Source organism: Mobula hypostoma, chromosome 15, assembly GCF_963921235.1.
Source record: "Mobula hypostoma chromosome 15, sMobHyp1.1, whole genome shotgun sequence".
Lineage (NCBI taxonomy): Eukaryota > Metazoa > Chordata > Chondrichthyes > Myliobatiformes > Myliobatidae > Mobula > Mobula hypostoma.
This window is the reverse complement of record NC_086111.1, coordinates 75,767,196-75,786,298: the sequence shown is the minus strand read 5'-3', so window position 1 is coordinate 75,786,298 and position 19,103 is coordinate 75,767,196. Positions and strand designations below refer to the sequence as shown.

The following is a 19,103-nucleotide window of genomic DNA, read 5'->3' as shown; positions in this document are numbered from 1 at the left end:
AGTAGGATAATAATTCAGTCATGATGGAATGGCAGAGCAGACTCGATGGGCTGAATGGCCTGATTCTGCTGCAATGTTGTACGGTCTAATGGCACTGACAGTCATTAACCCCGACTGTCAAAATACCTCCTCTGGACCCTGCACACAGCCACTGGTGTGGCTCTTTTACCCTGTACCTTTATCAGGCACTGCATAGGAAGCGGAAACTCAACCCCTCGTTTGTGTAACCCCAAGGGTGCAGGGCAGCTGCGAAGCAGAGGAGGGGTGAGAGTTCCACTGAAGGTGGGCTAGTCGTCTTCACAGAACAATTACTGATCCCACACACCCAATGCCCGACAGAGTGAGAGGCAGTGAGATTTCTGTCTTTCATCACACACAGAGTGGTGGGTGCTGCCAGGGGTAGTGGTGCAGACAGATATGACAATGGTAGTTCAGAAGCCATTAGACAGATGCAGGTAAAGGAGGGACAGGGACCCTGTTCAGGCAGAAGGAATTCAGTTTAATTCAGCATCCTGGTCAGCAGAGTCACATTGGGCTAAATGGCCTGTTCTTATGCTGTTTGTTCCACAGAGCGAGAGGGGGCAAAAGTAACTGACCAGGGAACAAGCAGTGCCACGGATGAAGGGAAGGGGCAGTGAGGGGCCAGAGTTCAGGGAGCCAGGAATAAAGTGCCATCGAGGGTCAGACGTGAGGGAGACGGAAAGCAGAATATCCCACATAGAAACCCCAGTGCTCAGGAATTCAGGCCCTACCTTCTTGTGTGATGCAGATAGAGCCGCTGCCCATCCCCACTCGCAGAGCGTCCACCCCCGCATCGATCAGGTTCTTCGCCTGCGCTGCCGTCACCACTGTGTATGGGGGGGGGGGGGGAATAAAACCAGAACGGTCAGGGAACACCAGCTACCTGTACATAACCACTGTGTACGGGGGGGGGGAATAAAACCAGAACGGTCAGGGAAAACCAGCTACCTGTACATAACCACTGTGTACGGGGGGGGGGATAAAACCAGAACAGTCAGGGAAAACCAGCTGTACATAACCACTGTGTACGGGGGGGGGGGGGGGATAAAACCAGAACGGTCAGGGAAAACCAGCTACCTGTACATAACCACTGTGTACGGGGGGGGGGGGGATAAAACCAGAACGGTCAGGGAAAACCAGCTGTACATAACCACTGTGTACCGGGGGGGGGATAAAACCAGGACGGTCAGGGAAAACGTGACCACACTGTGGGAGGTGTGGGAAGTGAGGCAGGCAGGTGGTCGGGGGAAGACAGGGCAGACGAGACACACATCAACAGCGCAACAGACTGCGGGAACCCACATGTCAGCACCGAGCCGCATGTGGATCATGGACACAGAACCATGGGTTTCTGTGGGGATTCTTTCAGAACGCTGCCAACACCCGGACACTGTGTTCACTCACCATTCCCGCCAATAACCTGCAAGTCCGGATACTTTTCCTTAATGTGTTGGATCATGTGGATCTGGAAAATGGAGTTTCCCTGCGAGGAATCCTGCAGCAAACAAAGGGAGGAGGTACAGTGACTCCAACACGATCGATTCTTTTCCCTCCTCCCCTCCAGACGGTCAATTCTTTTCCCTCCCCCAGACCACACTGACTCTCACGATGGGATGGCGCCAGTTTGTCAGTGAGGATGGGATACTCACCAGGACCACAGCGTCCACCCCTGCCTGGGCCAGGAGGTCGAGCCGATATTTGTCATCCTCATGGGTGCCGATGGCTGCCCCGCACAGTAGCTGCTTGCGGGAGTCCTTGGAGGCGAGGGGGTAGTCCCTGTTCTTCTTCAGGTCGGTCCGAGCGATGATGGCCACCAGCTGGTCGTCCTCATTAACGATTGGGAGCTTCCCTGGGGAAGGGGGTGCGGCAGAGTTCAGCTGGTGATTCACACTTCACCCACTCCTAAAGATCACAATCCACCCCCATCCCTACTCCCCCCCACCCCCAACCCTGAGGGGTCACAGTAAAGGGTGCAGTGTCTCTGGTTCTCCACCCCCTACCTTAGGACCCCTCCACGGTCTGTAGCTATCACCAGTGGTCGGCAACGACTGGCAGCAGTCATTAATGATCACCAGCAGTCAATAATGGTCAGCACCTTTCTTGCTCCTTTGCAGGATCTCGTTGGCCTCCTTCAGGGTAATGTCTGCTGGAGCCACGACCAGGTCCTCCCTCCTCGTCATCACCTGCAGCAGAGGGTCAGAGGTCAGTAGGCCCCACCCCAATCACAGACCCTGATACAGTAATGCTAGACCTCCAAGCCTCAATGCACCTCAAACTCTGACCCTGGCAATGCCTGAATCTGACCCCAGTAACCCCTGAACACCTGACCCTCATCGCCAGCAACACCCCAACCTTCAACGATGGCAATAATGGACTCCCGCAATGGCCTACCCTGTTGACATCTGACCCCCAACTCAGACAATGCCCAAACCCCAAGCCTTGACCCCAGGAATGCCTCTATCCCTGAGCCTGGCATCGCCCAGCCTGCCAAACCCCTGACCCCAGCCGAAAAGTGGGAATGAACAGTGGGAGAGGACTTCTGCCACCACAGTCCAGTAACCACTTCCACAGCCAATGGCCCCCTTCACTGGGTCACCCCTGGGCCAATTCCCCCACCCCAGCTGTAGGATGTGTCTGAACCCAGCTATCTCTTCCCACACCTCGGCCCAGCAGCCCCTCCACATACCTCAGCCAGCGGGAGGTCGTGCTTCTCCTGTGTCAGGAAGTCGATGTCTCGAGATGAGATGATTCCAACCAGCTTCCCCCCCAGCTTTCCAGAATCGGTGATGGGAATCCCGCAGAACCCGTGCCGAGCCTTTGCCTCGAAAACGTCGCGGACCCGATCGCGGGGGCTCATCACCACTGGGTCCGTGATGAATCCCTGTTCGTATTTCTGGAAACCCCCATCACAGTTAGCCAGTCACCCAGCCTGACCATCCACCCCTCGTCCAAAACCCACCCTGACTCCACCTTCGACCCAAGCCCAGACCCTCACCACAATCCCAGCCTACGAACCAACTCACAACTCCATCTGGTCTCTGACACCAACCTAACCTCTGATCCCGATCACCTTACCTTGATCTCATATGACCCCAATACCCCCACTGTCACTAAATAGCACCCACCACACCATCATATCTGGTCACCATTCATGAACAAGCCCCACCCCTTCACCAGGACCCCAATCCCCCTCGTCCCCACCGCCCCTCCCTAATGGAGCACCCATCACCCATCACAGAGACACCACCACCCTGTGGAACGTAGAACAGCACAGCAAAGTACAGGACCTTCAACCCACATTATTCTGCCGACCCTCAAACCCTGCCTCCCATATAACCGCCCACCTTAAATTCCTCCATATACCTGTCTAGTAGTCTCTTAAATTTCACTAGTGTATCTGCCTCCACCACTGACTCAGGCAGTGCATTCCATGCACCAACCACTCTCTGAGTAAAAAACCTTCCTCTAATATCCCCTTGAACTTCCCACCCCGTACCTTAAAGCCATGTCCTCTAGTATTGAGCAGTGGTGCCCTGGGGAAGAGGCGCTGGCTATCCACTCTATCTATTCCTCTTAATATCTTGTATACCTCTATCATATCTCCTCTCGTCCTCCTTCTCTCCAAAGAGTAAAGCCCTAGCTCCCTTAATCTCTGATCATAATGCATACTTTCTAAACCAGACAGCATCCTGGTAAATCTCCTCTGTACCCTTTTCAATGCATCCACATCCTTTCTATAGTGAGGCGACCAGAACTGGACACAGTACTCCAAGTATGGCCTAACCAGAGTTTTATAGAGCTGCATCATTACCTCGCGACTCTTAAACTCTATCCCGCGACTTATGAAAGCTAACACCCCATAAGCTTTCTTAACTACCCTATCTACTTGTGAGGCAACTTTCAGGGATCTGTGGACATTTACCCCCAGATCCCTCTGTTCCTCCACACTACCAAGTATCCTGCCATTTACTTTGTACTCTGCCTTGGAGTTTGTCCTTCCAAAGTGTACAATCTCACACTTCTCCGGGTTGAAGTCCATCTGCCACTTCTCAGCCCAGTTCTGCATCCTATCAATGTCTCTCTGCGATCTTCGACAATCCTCTACACTACCTACAACACCACCAACATTTGTGTCGTCTGCAAACTTGCTAACCCACCCTTCTACCCCCACATCCAGGTCGTTAATAAAAATCACGAAGAGTAGAGGTCTCAGAACAGATCCTTGTGGGACACCACTAGTCACAACCCTCCAATCTGAATGTACTCCCTCCACCACCACCCTCTGCCTTCTGCAGGCTAGCCAATTCTGAATCCACCTGGCCAAACTTCCCTGGATCCCATGCCTTCTGACTTTCTGAATAAGCCTACCATGTGGAACCTTGTCAAATGCCTTACTAAAATCCATATAGATCACATCCACTGCACTACCCTCATCTATATGCCTGGTCACCTCCTCAAAGAACTCTATCAGGCTTGTTAGACTCGATCTGCCCTTCACAAAGCCATGCTGACTGTCCCTGATCAGACCATGATTCTCTAAATGCCCATAGATCCTATCTCTAAGAATCTTTTCCAACAGCTTTCCCACCACAGACGTAAGGCTCACTGGTCTATAATTACCTGGACTATCCCTACTACCTTTTTTGAAAAAGGGGACAACATTCGCCTCCCTCCAATCCTCTGATACCATTCCCGTAGACAATGAGGACATAAATATCAGCAATCTGTTCCCTCGCCTCGTGCAGCAGCCAGAGGAATATTCCGTCAGGCCCCTGGGACTTATCCATCCTAATGTATTTTAATAACTCCAACACCTCCTCTCCCTTAATATCAACATGCTCCAGAACATCAACCTCCCTCATATTGTCCTCACCATCATCAAGTTCCCTCTCATTGGTGAATACCGAAGAGAAGTATTCACTGAGGACCTCGCTCACTTCCACAGCCTCCAGGCACATCTTCCCACCTTTATCTCTAATCGGTCCTATCTTCATTCCTGTCATCCTTTTGTTCTTCAAATAATTTAAGAATGCCTTGGGGTTTTCCTTTCCCCTACTTGCCAAGGCCTTCTCATGCCCCTTTCTTGCTCTTCTCAGCCCCTTCTTAAGCTCCTTTCTTGTTACCCTATATTCCTCAATAGACCCGTCTGATCCTTGCTTCCTAAACCTCATGTATGCTGCCTTCTTCCACCTGACTAGATTTTCCACCTCACTTGTCACCCATGGTTCCTTCACCCTACCATTCTTTATCTTCCTCACCGGGACAAATTTATCCCTAACATCCTGCAAGAGATCCCTAATCATCGACCACATGTCCATAGTACATTTCCCTGCAAAAACATCATCCCAATTCACACCCGCAATTTTTAGCTTTATAGCCTCATAATTTGCCCTTCCCCAATTAAAAATTTTCCTGTCCTCTCTGATTCTATCCTTTTCCATGATAATGCTAAAGGCCAGGGAGCGGTGGTCACTGTCCCCCAGATGCTCAGCCACTGAGAGATCTGTGACCTGACCCGGTTCATTACCTAGTACTAGATCTAGTATGGCATTCCCCCGGTCGGCCTGTCAACATACTGTGACAGGAGAGGGTCCGTACCTTCACCCTGCGCACTTGGTTGGCCTGGAACTCGGGGGTGCAGTTGTGGTGAATGAAACCGATTCCTCCCATCAGCTGTGGGGAAGAGAAGAGACCGTTAGACATAAACTCTGCACAAAACACCTTAATGTCAGCCCAACACCTCTCACACTGATACACCGACACCACCCCATCACCCAACACCCTGACACATCAACACCACCCCGCACCCTGACGCACTAACACCCCATCACCCCTCACCCTGACACACCAACACCACCCCTCACCCTGACACACCAATACCACCCCATCACCCCTCACCCTGACAGACCAATACCCCATCACCCCTCACCCTGACACACCAACACCACCCCTCACCCTGACACACCAACACCACCCCTCACCCTGACACACCAACACCACCCCATCACCCCTCACCCTGACACACTAACAACACCCCATCACCCCTCACCCTGACACACCAACACCACCCCATCACCCCTCACCCTGACACACCAACACCCCATCACCCCTCACCCTGACAGACCAACACCCCATCACCCCTCACCCTGACACACCAACACCCCATCACCCCTCACCCTGACACACCAACACCACCCCTCACCCAGACACACCAACACCACCCCTCACCCTGACACACCAACACCCCATCACCCCTCACCCTGACAGACCAACACCCCATCACCCCTCACCCTGACACACCAACACCACCCCTCACCCTGACACACCAACACCACCCCATCACCCCTCACCCTGACACACCAACACCCCATCACCCCTCACCCTGACACACTAACAACACCCCATCACCCCTCACCCTGACACACCAACACCACCCCTCACCCTGACACACCAACACCCCATCACCCCTCACCCTGACAGACCAACACCCCATCACCCCTCACCCTGACACACCAACACCACCCCTCACCCTGACACACCAACACCCCATCACCCCTCACCCTGACAGACCAACACCCCATCACCCCTCACCCTGACACACCAACACCACCCCATCACCCCTCACCCTGACACACCAACACCCCATCACCCCTCACCCTGACAGACCAACACCCCATCACCCCTCACCCTGACAGACCAACACCCCATCACCCCTCACCCTGACACACCAACACCCCATCACCCCTCACCCTGACACACCAACACCCCATCACCCCTCACCCTGACACACCAACACCCCATCACCCCTCACCCTGACACACCAATACCACCCCATCACCCCTCACCCTGACACACCAACACTCCATCACCCCTCACCCTGACACACCAATACCACCCCATCACCCCTCACCCTGACACACCAACACCACCCCATCACCCCTCACCCTGACACACCAACACCCCATCACCCCTCACCCTGACACACCAACACCCCTCACCCTGACACACCAACACCACCCCTCACCCTGACACACCAACACCACCCCTCACCCTGACACACTAACAACACCCCATCACCCCTCACCCTGACACACCAACACCCCATCACCCCTCACCCTGACACACCAACACCACCCCTCACCCTGACACACCAACACCACCCCTCACCCTGACACACTAACAACACCCCATCACCCCTCACCCTGACACACTAACAACACTCCATCACCCCTCACCCTGACACACCAACACCACCCCATCACCCCTCACCCTGACACCAACTACCCATCACCCCGACACACCAACACCACCCCAACACCCCTCACCCTGACACACCAACACCACCCCTCACCCTGACACACTAACACCCCATCACCCCTCACCCTGACACACCAACACCACCCCATCACCCCTCACCCTGACACACCAACACCCCATCACCCCTCACCCTGACACACCAACACCCCATCACCCCTCACCCTGACACACCAACACCACCCCTCACCCTGACACACCAACACCACCCCTCACCCTGACACACTAACAACACCCCATCACCCCTCACCCTGACACACTAACAACACCCCATCACCCCTCACCCTGACACACCAACACCACCCCATCACCCCTCACCCTGACACACCAACACCCCATCACCCCTCACCCTGACACACCAACACTCCATCACCCCTCACCCTGACACACCAACACTCCATCACCCTGACACACCAACACCACCCCTCACCCTGACACACCAACACCACCCCATCACCCCTCACCCTGACACACCAACACCCCATCACCCCTCACCCTGACACACCAACACCACCCCATCACCCCTCACCCTGACACCAACTACCCATCACCCCGACACACCAACACCACCCCAACACCCCTCACCCTGACACACCAACACCACCCCAACACCCCTCAACCTGACACACACCAACATCACCCCAATAACCTATCCTGTAACCCAACATCACCTCAACACACGCATTGTATTACCCTGCCATCCCAACATCTGACAGCAGTCAGTGCCCATGGACAAGCTCACCCAGACCCTGATACCCCAAAAGCACGCATCTCAGCTCAGGGTCTTACACTCCATCATTTCCCACCATCCATCTTCCTCTTTTGAACATGGGAGTAACATTGGGTGCTGGTTAACATTCAGGGAATCCCGCACGAAGACTCCCGAGACCCTTTGCACCTTGGATTTTTGAGCTTTCTGTCCTTGGATTTTTGAGTGTTCTGTCTTTTATTCCTTCCACCAACATGCATGACTGTGTACTTCCCAACACTCTATTCCATCAGCCACTTCTTTGCCCATTCTCCCAGTCTGTCTAAGTCCTTCTGCAGGCTCCCTGCTTCCTCAGCACTGCCGTCACCTCCACCTATCTTCGTATCACCTGTAAACTTGGCCACAAATCCATTAATTCCGGCATCCAAATCATTGACATATAACATGAAGAGTTCCAAACACTGACCCCTGTGCAACACCACTAGTCACTGGCAGCCAATCAGAAAATGCCCCTTTATTCCCGTTCTTTGCCTCCTGCCACTCAGCCAATCTTCTATCCAGGCTAGTAGCTTTCCTGTAATACCACGGACTCTTGGTAAGCAGCCTCACGTGTGGTATTCTGACAATCCAAGTAGACCACATCAGCTGATTCTCCTTTGTCTATCATTGCCTCCTCTGTTCTTTCTTTCCTCTCCTTTCTATAAGTGTATACCTCAGATAAATATTATGTGGAGATTTGTGACAAATATGATTATATGATATATATGCACAGAATCTGAAATACATCTTATGGAAATGTTTGTTTGATGATGAACTTCAATAAAAAATAAACTACAAAAAAACAATTCCAACAGATTTGTAAAGCAAGATTTCCCTTAAGGAAACTATGCTGACTTTGGTCTATTTTATCATGTGCCCCAAGTACCCCAAAACCTCATCTTTAATAATGATCTCCAACATGTTCCCAACACTTAAGTCAGACTACCTGGCCTATAATTTCCTTTCTTCTGCCTCCCTCACTTCTTAAAGAGTGCAGTGACATTTGTAATTTTCAATTCCTCTGAAACCATTCCAGATTCCAGTGATTCTTGAATTTTCATTACTAATGCCTCCACAATCTCTTCTGCCACCTCTTTCCAAACCCTGGGGTGCACATCATCTGGTCCAAGTGACTTACCTACCTTTATACCTTTCAGCTTCCCAAACACCTTCTCCTTAGTAATAGCAGCTACACTCACTTCTGCCCCTGGCACTCTGTAATTTCTGGCATACACAGTGAAGACAATCGTGAAATACTCATTAAGTATGGCTGCCATTTCTTTGTCCCCCATTACTAGCGCTTCAGCTTCATTTTCCAGCAGTCTGATATCCACTCCCACTTGTATTCTACTCTTTATATATCTGAAAACCTTTTGGTACCTTCTTTGATATTATTGCATAGTTTACCTTCACATTTCATTTTTTCTCACCTTATTGCTTTTTTAGTAGCCTTCTGTTGGCTCTTAAAAGCTTCCCAAGCCTCGAGCTAGCCACTATTTTTTGCTCAATTATATGCCCTCTCTTTTGCTTTTATGTTTTCTTGTCTTCCATTTTCTTGTCTTCCTTCGTCAGCCACGGATGCCTCATCCTCCCTTTAGAATACTACTTTATCTTTGGAATGCATCTTTCCTGACCCTTCTGAATTTCTTCTAGAAACTCCAGCCATTGCTGCTCTGCTGTCATCCTTGGTAGTGTTTCCTTCCAATAAACTTTGGCCAGCTCCTGTCTCATGTCTCTAATTCCCTTTACTCCACCAGAAGACCAAAAGGACTGTTGCTATTCATGTGGCTCCTTGGGGTGATACACTACTAAACTAATTGAGGGGCTTCCTCACCCAACCCGGCACCCCCCCCCCCCACCGTCTAGTTCACTCACCGCCATCGCAATGGCCATATTGGCTTCAGTCACTGTGTCCATCGGGGAGGAGACGAGCGGCGTCTTTAGTCTGATCTTCTTGGTGAGTGCAGAGGTAAGGTCCTATGTAGAGACAGGAAGTGAATCAGTGTGCGCGTTCACCCAACAGCCTGAACTGGGTCGAGCCACTTCCAATTCCCTTCTCAGACCAGCAGTCATGGAAGAACCCATGCATGGAGATACAACCCCAAATACCAATCCATCCCAGTCTCCTGTATAGGAACAGGAACTTACACCACATCAGACCTCTCACCTACAATACTGACCCGTGCACAAATAAACATCCACCAGCAAATCATTTATTTGGGTGGGTGGGGGAGTATGTGAACATTAACCCCTGCACATGTCCTTCACAGGATGTTGACCGATCTCCGAGTATTTCTGGTGCCTTGTTTTCCACCAGATGAGATCATCCCTTCCAAATGGAGCCACACTTCAGCAGGGGAGAGAAAGGAAAGGCAAGGGGGGGGGGGGGTGCAGAGGAGATTCACCGGGGTAGGAGTTCCACAGAGCAAAGACACTGGAGAAACCATTTGCCTGAATCAAGGAGGGTTCAGTGATCTACAGGCGAACCGGTTTCTTTGGGGTGGGGTGGGGTGGGGGGGGAGTGAAGAGAACAGTGGGAGTGGGTGAGTGGTGAGGAGAAGTGTGTGAGGGACAGGAAGGGGAAAATCAAACATTAAAGATTGACTTTATTTGTCATGTGTGCATCAACACAAATAGTTAAATACATCGTTTGCATCAACAGCCAACACAGTCCAAGAATGTGCTGGGCGCAGCTCGCCAGTGCCGCCACGCTCCTGGCATCACTATAGCATGTCCACAACTTCTTAACTCATCCTTGGAACGTGGGAGGAAACCGCAGAACGTACAGACAGCAATGAGAATCCAACTTCAATCCATGATCATCGTAAAGTGCCACTTTCCAGCCACACATTGGTCTCATTGCGTCTCTGGCACTGAGATGGGACCCTCAGCTCAGAAGGGAAGGAGGGAAAAGAGGAGAGCAGTAGTGATAAGGGATTCAATAGTTAGGGGGACTGATAAGAGGTTCTGTGGAAGAGATCCAGAATCTCGGATGGTCTGTTGCCTCCCTGGTGCCAAGGTCCGCGATATCTTGGATCGAGTTCTCAGTATTCTCGAGAGGGAGGGTGAGCAGCCGGATGTCATGGTCCATGTAGGGACCAATGACATGGGTAGGAAGAGTGAGGAGGTCCTGAAAGGTGAGTTTAGGGAGTTAGGCGCCAAGTTAAAGGAAAAGGCCTCCAGGACAGCAACCTCAGGACTGCTACCTGTGCCACGTGCAGGCGGGTTCAGAAATAGTGAGATAGTGCAGAACAACACGTGGCTGAAAACATGGTGCAAGAGGGAGGACTTCAGATTTTTAGATAATTGGGCAGTTTTCCAGGGAAAGTGGGACCTGTCCCGACAGGACGGTTTACATCTAAACTGGAGGGGGACAAATATTCTTGCAGGTAGGTTTGCTAGAGAGGCTCCAGTGGATTTAAACTAGATACAAGGGGGGAGGGGAACAAGAGTGTAGGAACAGATGTAGGGGAGAAGGAAGAAAAAGAAGATAGTAAAGTTCTTTGCACCGTTAGTGATAAACAGAGAGTAAGAGGTGGAGAATTTCTTAAATGCATTTATTTTAATGCTAGGAGCATTATAAGAAAGGTGGATGAGCTTAGAGCATGGACTGATACCTGGAAATATGATGCGGTAGCTATTAGTGAAACATGGTTACAGGAGGGGTGTGATTGGCAACTAAATATTCCTGGATTTCATTGCTTCAGGTGTGATAGAATCAGAGGGACAAGAAGAGGAGGTGTTGTATTGCTTGTCAGAGAAACTATTACAGCGGTGCTCTGGCAGGATAGATTAGAGGGCTCGTCTAGGGAGGCTATTTGGGTGGAACTAAGGAATGGGAAAGGTGTAGTAACACTTATAGGGGTGTATTATAGACCACCTAATGGGGAGCGAGAATTGGAGAAGCAAATTTGTAAGGAGATAGCAGATATTTGTAGTAAGCAGAAGGTTGTGATTGTGGGAGATTTTAATTTTCCATACATAGACTGGGAAGCCCATTCTGTAAAAGGGCTGGATGGTTTGGAGTTTGTCAAATGTATGCAAGGTAGTTTTTTGCAGCAATACATAGAGGTACCAACGAGAGAAGGGGCAGTGTTGGATCTCTTGTTAGGGAATGAGATAGGTCAGGTGACGGAGGTTTGTGTTGGGGAGCACTTCGGTCCAGTGATCACAATGCTATTAGTTTCAATATAATTATGGAGAAGGATAGGTCTGGACCCAGGATTGAGATTTTTGATTGGAGAAAGGCTAACTTTGAGGAGATGCGAAAGGATTTAGAAGGAGTGGATTGGGACAACTTGTTTTATGGGAAGGGTGTAATAGAGAAATGGAGGTCATTTAAAGGTGAAATTTTGAGGGTACAGGATCTTTATATTTCTGTTAGGTTGAAAGGAAAGATTAAAAGTTTGAGAGAGCCATGGTTTTCAAGGGATATTGGAAACTTGGTTCGGAAAAAGAGAGATATCTACAATAAATATAGGCAGCATGGAGTAAATGAGGTGCTCAAGGAATATAAAGAATATAAAAAGAATCTTCAGAAAGAAATTAGAAAAGCTAAAAGATACGAGGTTGCTTTGGCAAGTAAGGTGAAAATAAATCCAAAGGGTTTCTACCATTATATTAATAGCAGAAGGATAGTGAAGGATAAAATTGGTCCCTTTGAGAATCAGAGTGGACAGCTATGTGTGGAGCCAAAAGAGATGGGGGAGATTTTGAACAATTTCTTTTCTTCGGTATTGACTAAGGAGAAGGATATTGAATTGTGTAAGGTAAGGGAAACAAGTAGGGTAGTTATGGAAACTATGATGATTAAAGAGGAGGAAGTACTGGCGCTTTATAATATAAAAGTGGATAAGACTCTGGGTCCTGACAGGATATTCCCTAGGACCTTGAGGGAAATTAGTGTAGAAATAGCAGGGGTTCTGAGAGAAATATTTCAAATGTCATTAGAAATGGGAATGGTGCCAGAGGATTGGCGTATTGCTCATGTTGTTCCATTGTTTAAAAAGGGTTCGAAGAGTAAACCTAGCAATTATCGGCCTGTGAGTTTGACATCAGTGGTGGGTAAATTAATGGAAAGTATTTTTAGAGATGGTATATATAATTATCTGGATAGACAGGGTCTGATTAGGAACAGTCAACATGGATTTGTGCGTGGAAGGTCACAATTGGTAAATCTTGAATTTTTTGAAGAGGTTACCAGGAAAGTTGACGAGGATAAAGCGGTGGATGTTGTCTGTATGGACTTCAGTAAGGCCTTTGACAAGGTTCCACACGGAAGGTTAGTTAGGAAGGTTCAATCATTAGGTATTCATATTGAAGTAGTAAAATGGATTCAACAGTGACTGAATGGGAGATGCCAGAGAGTAGTGCTGGATAACTGTTTGTCAGGTTGGAGGCCGGTGACTAGTGGTGTGCCTAAGGGATCTGTACTGGGTCCAGTGCTGTTCGTCATATACATTAGTGATCTGGATGATGGGGTGGTAAATTGGATTAGTAAGTATGCATATGATACTAAGATAGGTGGCGTTGTGGATAATGAAGCAGGTTTTCAAAGCTTGCAGAGAGATTTAGGCCAGTTAGAAGAGTGGGCTGAAAGATGGCAGATGGAGTTTAATGCTGATAAATGTGAGGTGCTACATTTTGGTAGGACTAATCAAATTAGGACCTACATGGTAAATGGTAGGGCATTGAAGAATGCAGCAGAACAGAGAGATCTAGGAATAATGGTGCATAGTTCCCTGAAGGTAGAATCTCATGTGGATAGGGTGATGAAGAAAGCTTTTGGTATGCTGGCCTGCATAAAACAGAGCATTGAGTATATGAGTTGGGATATAATGTTAAAATTGTACAAGGCATTGTTAAGGCCAAATTTGGAGTACTGTGTACAGTTCTGGTCACTGAATTATAGGAAAGATGTCAACAAAATAGAGAGAGTACAGAGAAGATTTACTAGAATGTTACCTGGGTTTCAGCACCTGAGTTACAGCGAAAGGTTGAACAAGTTAGGTCTTTATTCTTTGGAGCGCAGAAAGTTGAGGGGGGACTTGATAGAGGTACTTAAAATTAAGAGGGGGATAGATAGAGTTGACGTGGATAGGCTTTTTCCATTTACAGTAGGGGAGATTCAAACAAGAGGACATGAGTTGAGAGTTGAAGGGCAAAAGTTTAGGGGTAACATGAGGGGGAACTTCTTTACTCAGAGAGTGGTAGCTGTGTGGAACGAGCTTCCAGCAGAAGTGGTTGAGGCAGGTTCAATATTGTCATTTAAAGAAAAATTGGATAGATATATGGACAGGAAAGGAACGGAGGGTTATGGGCTGAGTGCAAGTCAGTGGGACTAGGTGAGAGTAAGCGTTCGGCATGGACTAGAAGGGCCGAGATGGCCTGTTTCCGTGCTGTAATTGTTATACGGTTATTGCAGTGGGACACCCGTAAGGCCGGAGGAAACAAATTATGAACAACACAACAGGTGTTTTGAGGCCGTAGGGCATGGAGTAGAAAGGGCAGTTGGGTGAGACAGTTATCACGTGCTGTCCCCAACCCAATAGACCGAGGAGCTTTAATTCTGAAACTCACCACTTGATCGGAGGTAAAATCAATGTATCCTGGCAAGATCAGGAAATCACTGAAAAACAAAAAAAAACAGCAACTTAATATTAACTGAACACCCTCAGCAGAACACAATCTTCCTCTCAGTTAAAATACTAACATCAATGCCTATAAGGGGACAGGACTAATGGTGTTAACTGCGTGTTCTTTAGGAAAAGAACAATGCTCGAGTTTTGCTGAACAAGATGACCACTTGAGCTAGTCCCATTTGCCTGCATTTGGCCCTAAGCCTTTCTCGTTCGCGTACCTGTCCAAGCGTCCCACCCACATAACCGTCCGAGTGTCTTCTAAACAGTATTGTTGTACCTGCCACAGCCACTTCCTCTGGCAGTTCATTCCATATACTCACCACCCTCTGGGTGAAAAGGTTGCCTCTAACATTCCTATCCCATCTCACACTTAATCCATTCTCCCAGTTCTCGATCCCCTAACCCTGGGAAAAAGGCTGTGTGCATTTACCTGATCCATGCCCCTCATGACTCTACTACATCTGTAAGTCAGGACTGGACTGGAGGCAGTTGATCCTGATTTGACTCATTCCTCTACTTGTACACAGTGAATCGGTGGACTGGACCATATTTGGAGATTCTTCATCTTCGGATCTGAATGAATATGCCACAGTTATCACCAACTTCATCAATACCTGTATGGATGAGTGTGTGCCTTCGAGACCATACTAGACATTGCCAAACCAGAAGCCCTGGATGAACTTGGAGATTCAGTCTGCTGAGAGCAAGATCTACGATGTTCAAAAACAGCGACCCAGATCCTCCAAGAAGCCTATGTACGATATACAGGCAGCCATCATGAGAACGAAAAAGCAATTCTGATTGAAGTAAGAGAGAGATTCAGATACACGACAGCCCTGGCAGGGTTTTCAGGCCATTACATCCTACAAGATGAAACCTAACATCATGAATGGCTGTGATACTTCACTCTCCAGTAAGCTCAACACCTTTCATGCTCGCTTTGAAAGGGAGAATAAAACTACACCTGTGCAAATCCCTACAGCATCTGGTGCCGCTGTGACCTGTGACTTGGAAGTTGACATCAGAACATCTTTCAAGAGGGTGAACCCCCCCAAGGCATCAGGTCCTGAAGATGTACCTATTGAGCACTATAAATCTGTGGCAACCAACTGGCAGGAGTGTTCATGGACATCTTCAATCTTACACTGTTGCAGCTGAAGGTTCCCACCTGCTCTCAAAGAACAACAATCAGATCAGTGTCCAAGAAGAACTCATATCTAATGTGCTGAAGTGCTTTGAGAGTTTGATCATGGTTGGAAACAACTCCTGTCTAAGCAAGGGCTTGGACGTGCTACAATTTGCCTCTCGCCACAATAGGTCAACAGTGGATGCAATCTCACTGGTTCACTGGCCTTGGATCACCTGGACAAGAGCAATACCCACACCAGGCTGCTGTTGATTGATTGCAGCTTAGTGTTCAACACAATCATACTCTCAGTTCTAGTCAACTAACTCCAAAACCTGGGCCTTTGTATCTCTACACCTACGATTGTGCGGCTGGGCACAGCACAAATGCCATCCAGAAGTCTCCCGACGACACAGCTGTTGTCGAAATCTCCGATGCTGATGAGGAGGCACACAGGAGTGAGAAAGACAGGCTGGTTGAGTAGGCTTGGAATAGCAACCTTGTACTGAATGCAAACAAGACCACAGAATTGATTGTAGACTTCAGGAGAGAGAAGTTGTAAGGACGCACATCAGTCCTGATCGAGCTTCTTTGGCTTCTGCTGATGAGAACCCCTTTAGGGAGGCACCTGCCCAGGAACCCCAATGACCTCCTCCCTTCCAGCACAAACCCTCAGGTCAATACGTTGGAAGGCTGGGAGGAGCAGAACACAGGGACCCCTCGACTACACACTGTGCTCTGAATTCTGTCTCAGATGATAATCTTGCTTTGAGGCATCCGACAATCTCAATGAATGGCTGGTTCACACTGCCCAAATTCAACGTAATTTAATTGAACATTTATGCTCCACTCCTCAGTCCACGCTAATTCAATTAAAAATCAAATGTTTTCAATAAAATTCTCAGCTCATCCAAGCACAGTTAATCAACCCTCCCCCCACATCAACACACACCAGCTCCCCAACCTGCTGATCGACTCAGCTGTGAAAGACTGCAGCTCCTAACACCAACACCTGTACTTCCCCCTCCCCCTCACAGTGATGCGTTGTCCATTCCCACAGGTGACAATATCCTTACCCACATATATCCTCTTCACATCTCCACACCTCTCCTGGAGCACCAACCTCGTGCTCCATCTCTCCACTCCTCTCTCAGGGTTACGGGAGGCGAGGAAGAGAAATGGAGGATCACAGGACCGGGTCAGCCGCCTGTCAGGAGACAGAGCTGACAATGTCCCTACACATCGCCACGGCCTCAGCTGGGTAACAGCTCTCAACCTCTTCAACTACTGGTGATAACTGATCCTAAGGAACCAGCTGCTATTACACCGAAACCCTTCACACCTGGTTGCTCAACAGCTAACCCCCACTACAGTGCTCAACACCTGCCCAAAATCTGACCCCCCCCCCACACGGTGCTGGCCCATCACATCCCACACCGATGCACAGAGAGGGGAGTCTGAGATCATCCCAGTACAGTCAGCCCTTCAGCCTGCCATCAATCTCCTCAACCATTCCCCAGCCCCCACATATCAGCTACTACCCCCACCCTCCCGGGAAAGAGTCCAACAGACTAATTGGCCAGCTTCATACATACTGATCCATCGCCCAGCACTTGGCCTGCAGCCTCAGTGATTCAGACCATTGTATCGTGGCAGGACATCACTGCATTGTTACCCCCACACATCCACCCACCCACCCTCCATCCCAACTCCCGCTCCGCTGGGCCATCCCCCCCACCCAAATTCCTGCTCCGCTGGCAATCTCCCCCCTGCCCAATTCCCGCTCCGTCGAACCTTCCCCCCCCCGCAATTCCCGCTCCGCCAGACCTTCCCCCCCACCCCAATTCCCACTCCGCCGGACCTTCCTCCTCCCCCCCCCCCGCCTAATTCCCGCTCCACCGGACCTTCCCCTCCCCCCGCAATTCCCGCTCCTCCGGACCTCCCCCCCCCCGCAATTCCCGCTCCGCCAGACCTTCCCCCCACCCCAATTCCCGCTCCGCCGAACCTTCCCCCCCCCGCAATTCCCGCTCCGCCGGATCATTCACCCCCCCGCAATTCCCGCTCCGCCGGACCTTCCCCCCCCCCCGCAATTCCCGCTCCGCCGGACCTTCCCCCCCCCCGCAATTCCCGCTCCGCCGGACCTTCCCCCCCCCCCCGCAATTCCCGCTCCGCCGGACCTTCCCCCCCCCCCGCAATTCCCGCTCCGCCGGACCTTCCCCCCCCCCGCAATTCCCGCTCCGCCGGACCTTCCCCCCCCCCCGCAATTCCCGCTCCGCCGGACCTTCCCCCCCCCCCCGCAATTCCCGCTCCGCCGGACCTTCCCCCCCCCCGCAATTCCCGCTCCGCCGGACCTTCCCCCCCCCGCCCATTCCCGCTCCGCCGGATCATTCCCCCCCCCCCCCCGCAATTCCCGCTCCGCCGGACCTTCCCCCCCCCGCAATTCCCGCTCCGCCGGATCATTCCCCCCCCCCGCAATTCCCGCTCCGCCGGACCTTCCCACCCCCCGCCCATTCCCGCTCCGCCGGATCATTCCCCCCCCCCGCAATTCCCGCTCCGCCGGACCTTCCCCCCCCCCGCAATTCCCGCTCCGCCGGACCTTCCCCCCCCCCCGCAATTCCCGCTCCGCCGGACCTTCCCCCCCCCCCCGCAATTCCCGCTCCGCCGGATCATTCCCCCCCCCCCCATTCCCGCTCCGCCAAGGGCAGCCCGTCCCTCCTCTCTCTCTCCGGCTTCACCGGGCGACCCCCCCCTTCCTTCTCCGCCGGGCAGCCCCCTCTCTCCCCGAGCTTCCCGCCGGCACACTTCATTCCCCACCACGCTGCCGCTCCCGCTCGGTCTCTGCGCTCAGACCCGGCCCTCTCCCCAGACCCCGGCTCTCACTTGTAGGTCAGCCCGTCTCCGGCCCCCAGGAGCTGCGCACCGCTCAGCCCGTCCTCCGGGACATAACCGGTGCCGCCGCTGATGAGAAACTCGGCCCCGGGCTCCGCCATCGCCGCCACAACGTGACTCTCAGCGGATATCCGGCGGCACGGGCGTCCAATGGGGAGCGGAGGGGAGGGGCGGATGAGGTAGGTGGGGAGAGTGAGGGGAGGAGTGAATGTGAGGGGAGGGGAGAATGAGTGAGGGGAGGAGTGAATGAGTGAGGGGATGGGCGGGGTGAATGAAGGGAGGGGGGTGGGTGAGTGGGGGAGGGGAGGAGTGAATGAGTGGGGGAGGGGAGGAGTGAATGAGTGGGGGAGGGGAGGAGTGAATG

At 51.1% G+C, this 19,103-nt stretch overlaps 1 protein-coding gene across 2 annotated transcripts in view; it reads right to left on the bottom strand.

The window, feature by feature from the left end:
- Positions 1-18,899, bottom strand: part of impdh2 (IMP (inosine 5'-monophosphate) dehydrogenase 2) — a 46,702-nt gene extending 27,803 nt beyond the window's left edge. Inside the window, exons 1-9 of one of the 2 annotated variants that reach the window (XM_063068295.1) lie at positions 18,731-18,899; positions 14,663-14,711; positions 9,959-10,060; positions 5,620-5,694; positions 2,708-2,914; positions 2,117-2,204; positions 1,671-1,870; positions 1,426-1,516; positions 753-848 (exon numbers count right to left, since the gene is read on the bottom strand). In XM_063068295.1, coding sequence (XP_062924365.1) covers positions 753-848; positions 1,426-1,516; positions 1,671-1,870; positions 2,117-2,204; positions 2,708-2,914; positions 5,620-5,694; positions 9,959-10,060; positions 14,663-14,711; positions 18,731-18,840 — 1,018 coding nt within the window. In that variant the 5' untranslated portion in view covers positions 18,841-18,899. The remainder of the gene's footprint in view (positions 1-752; positions 849-1,425; positions 1,517-1,670; positions 1,871-2,116; positions 2,205-2,707; positions 2,915-5,619; positions 5,695-9,958; positions 10,061-14,662; positions 14,712-18,730) is intronic. The other variant, XM_063068296.1, reaches the window with a different exon arrangement.
- Positions 18,900-19,103: the final 204 nt, after the last annotated feature.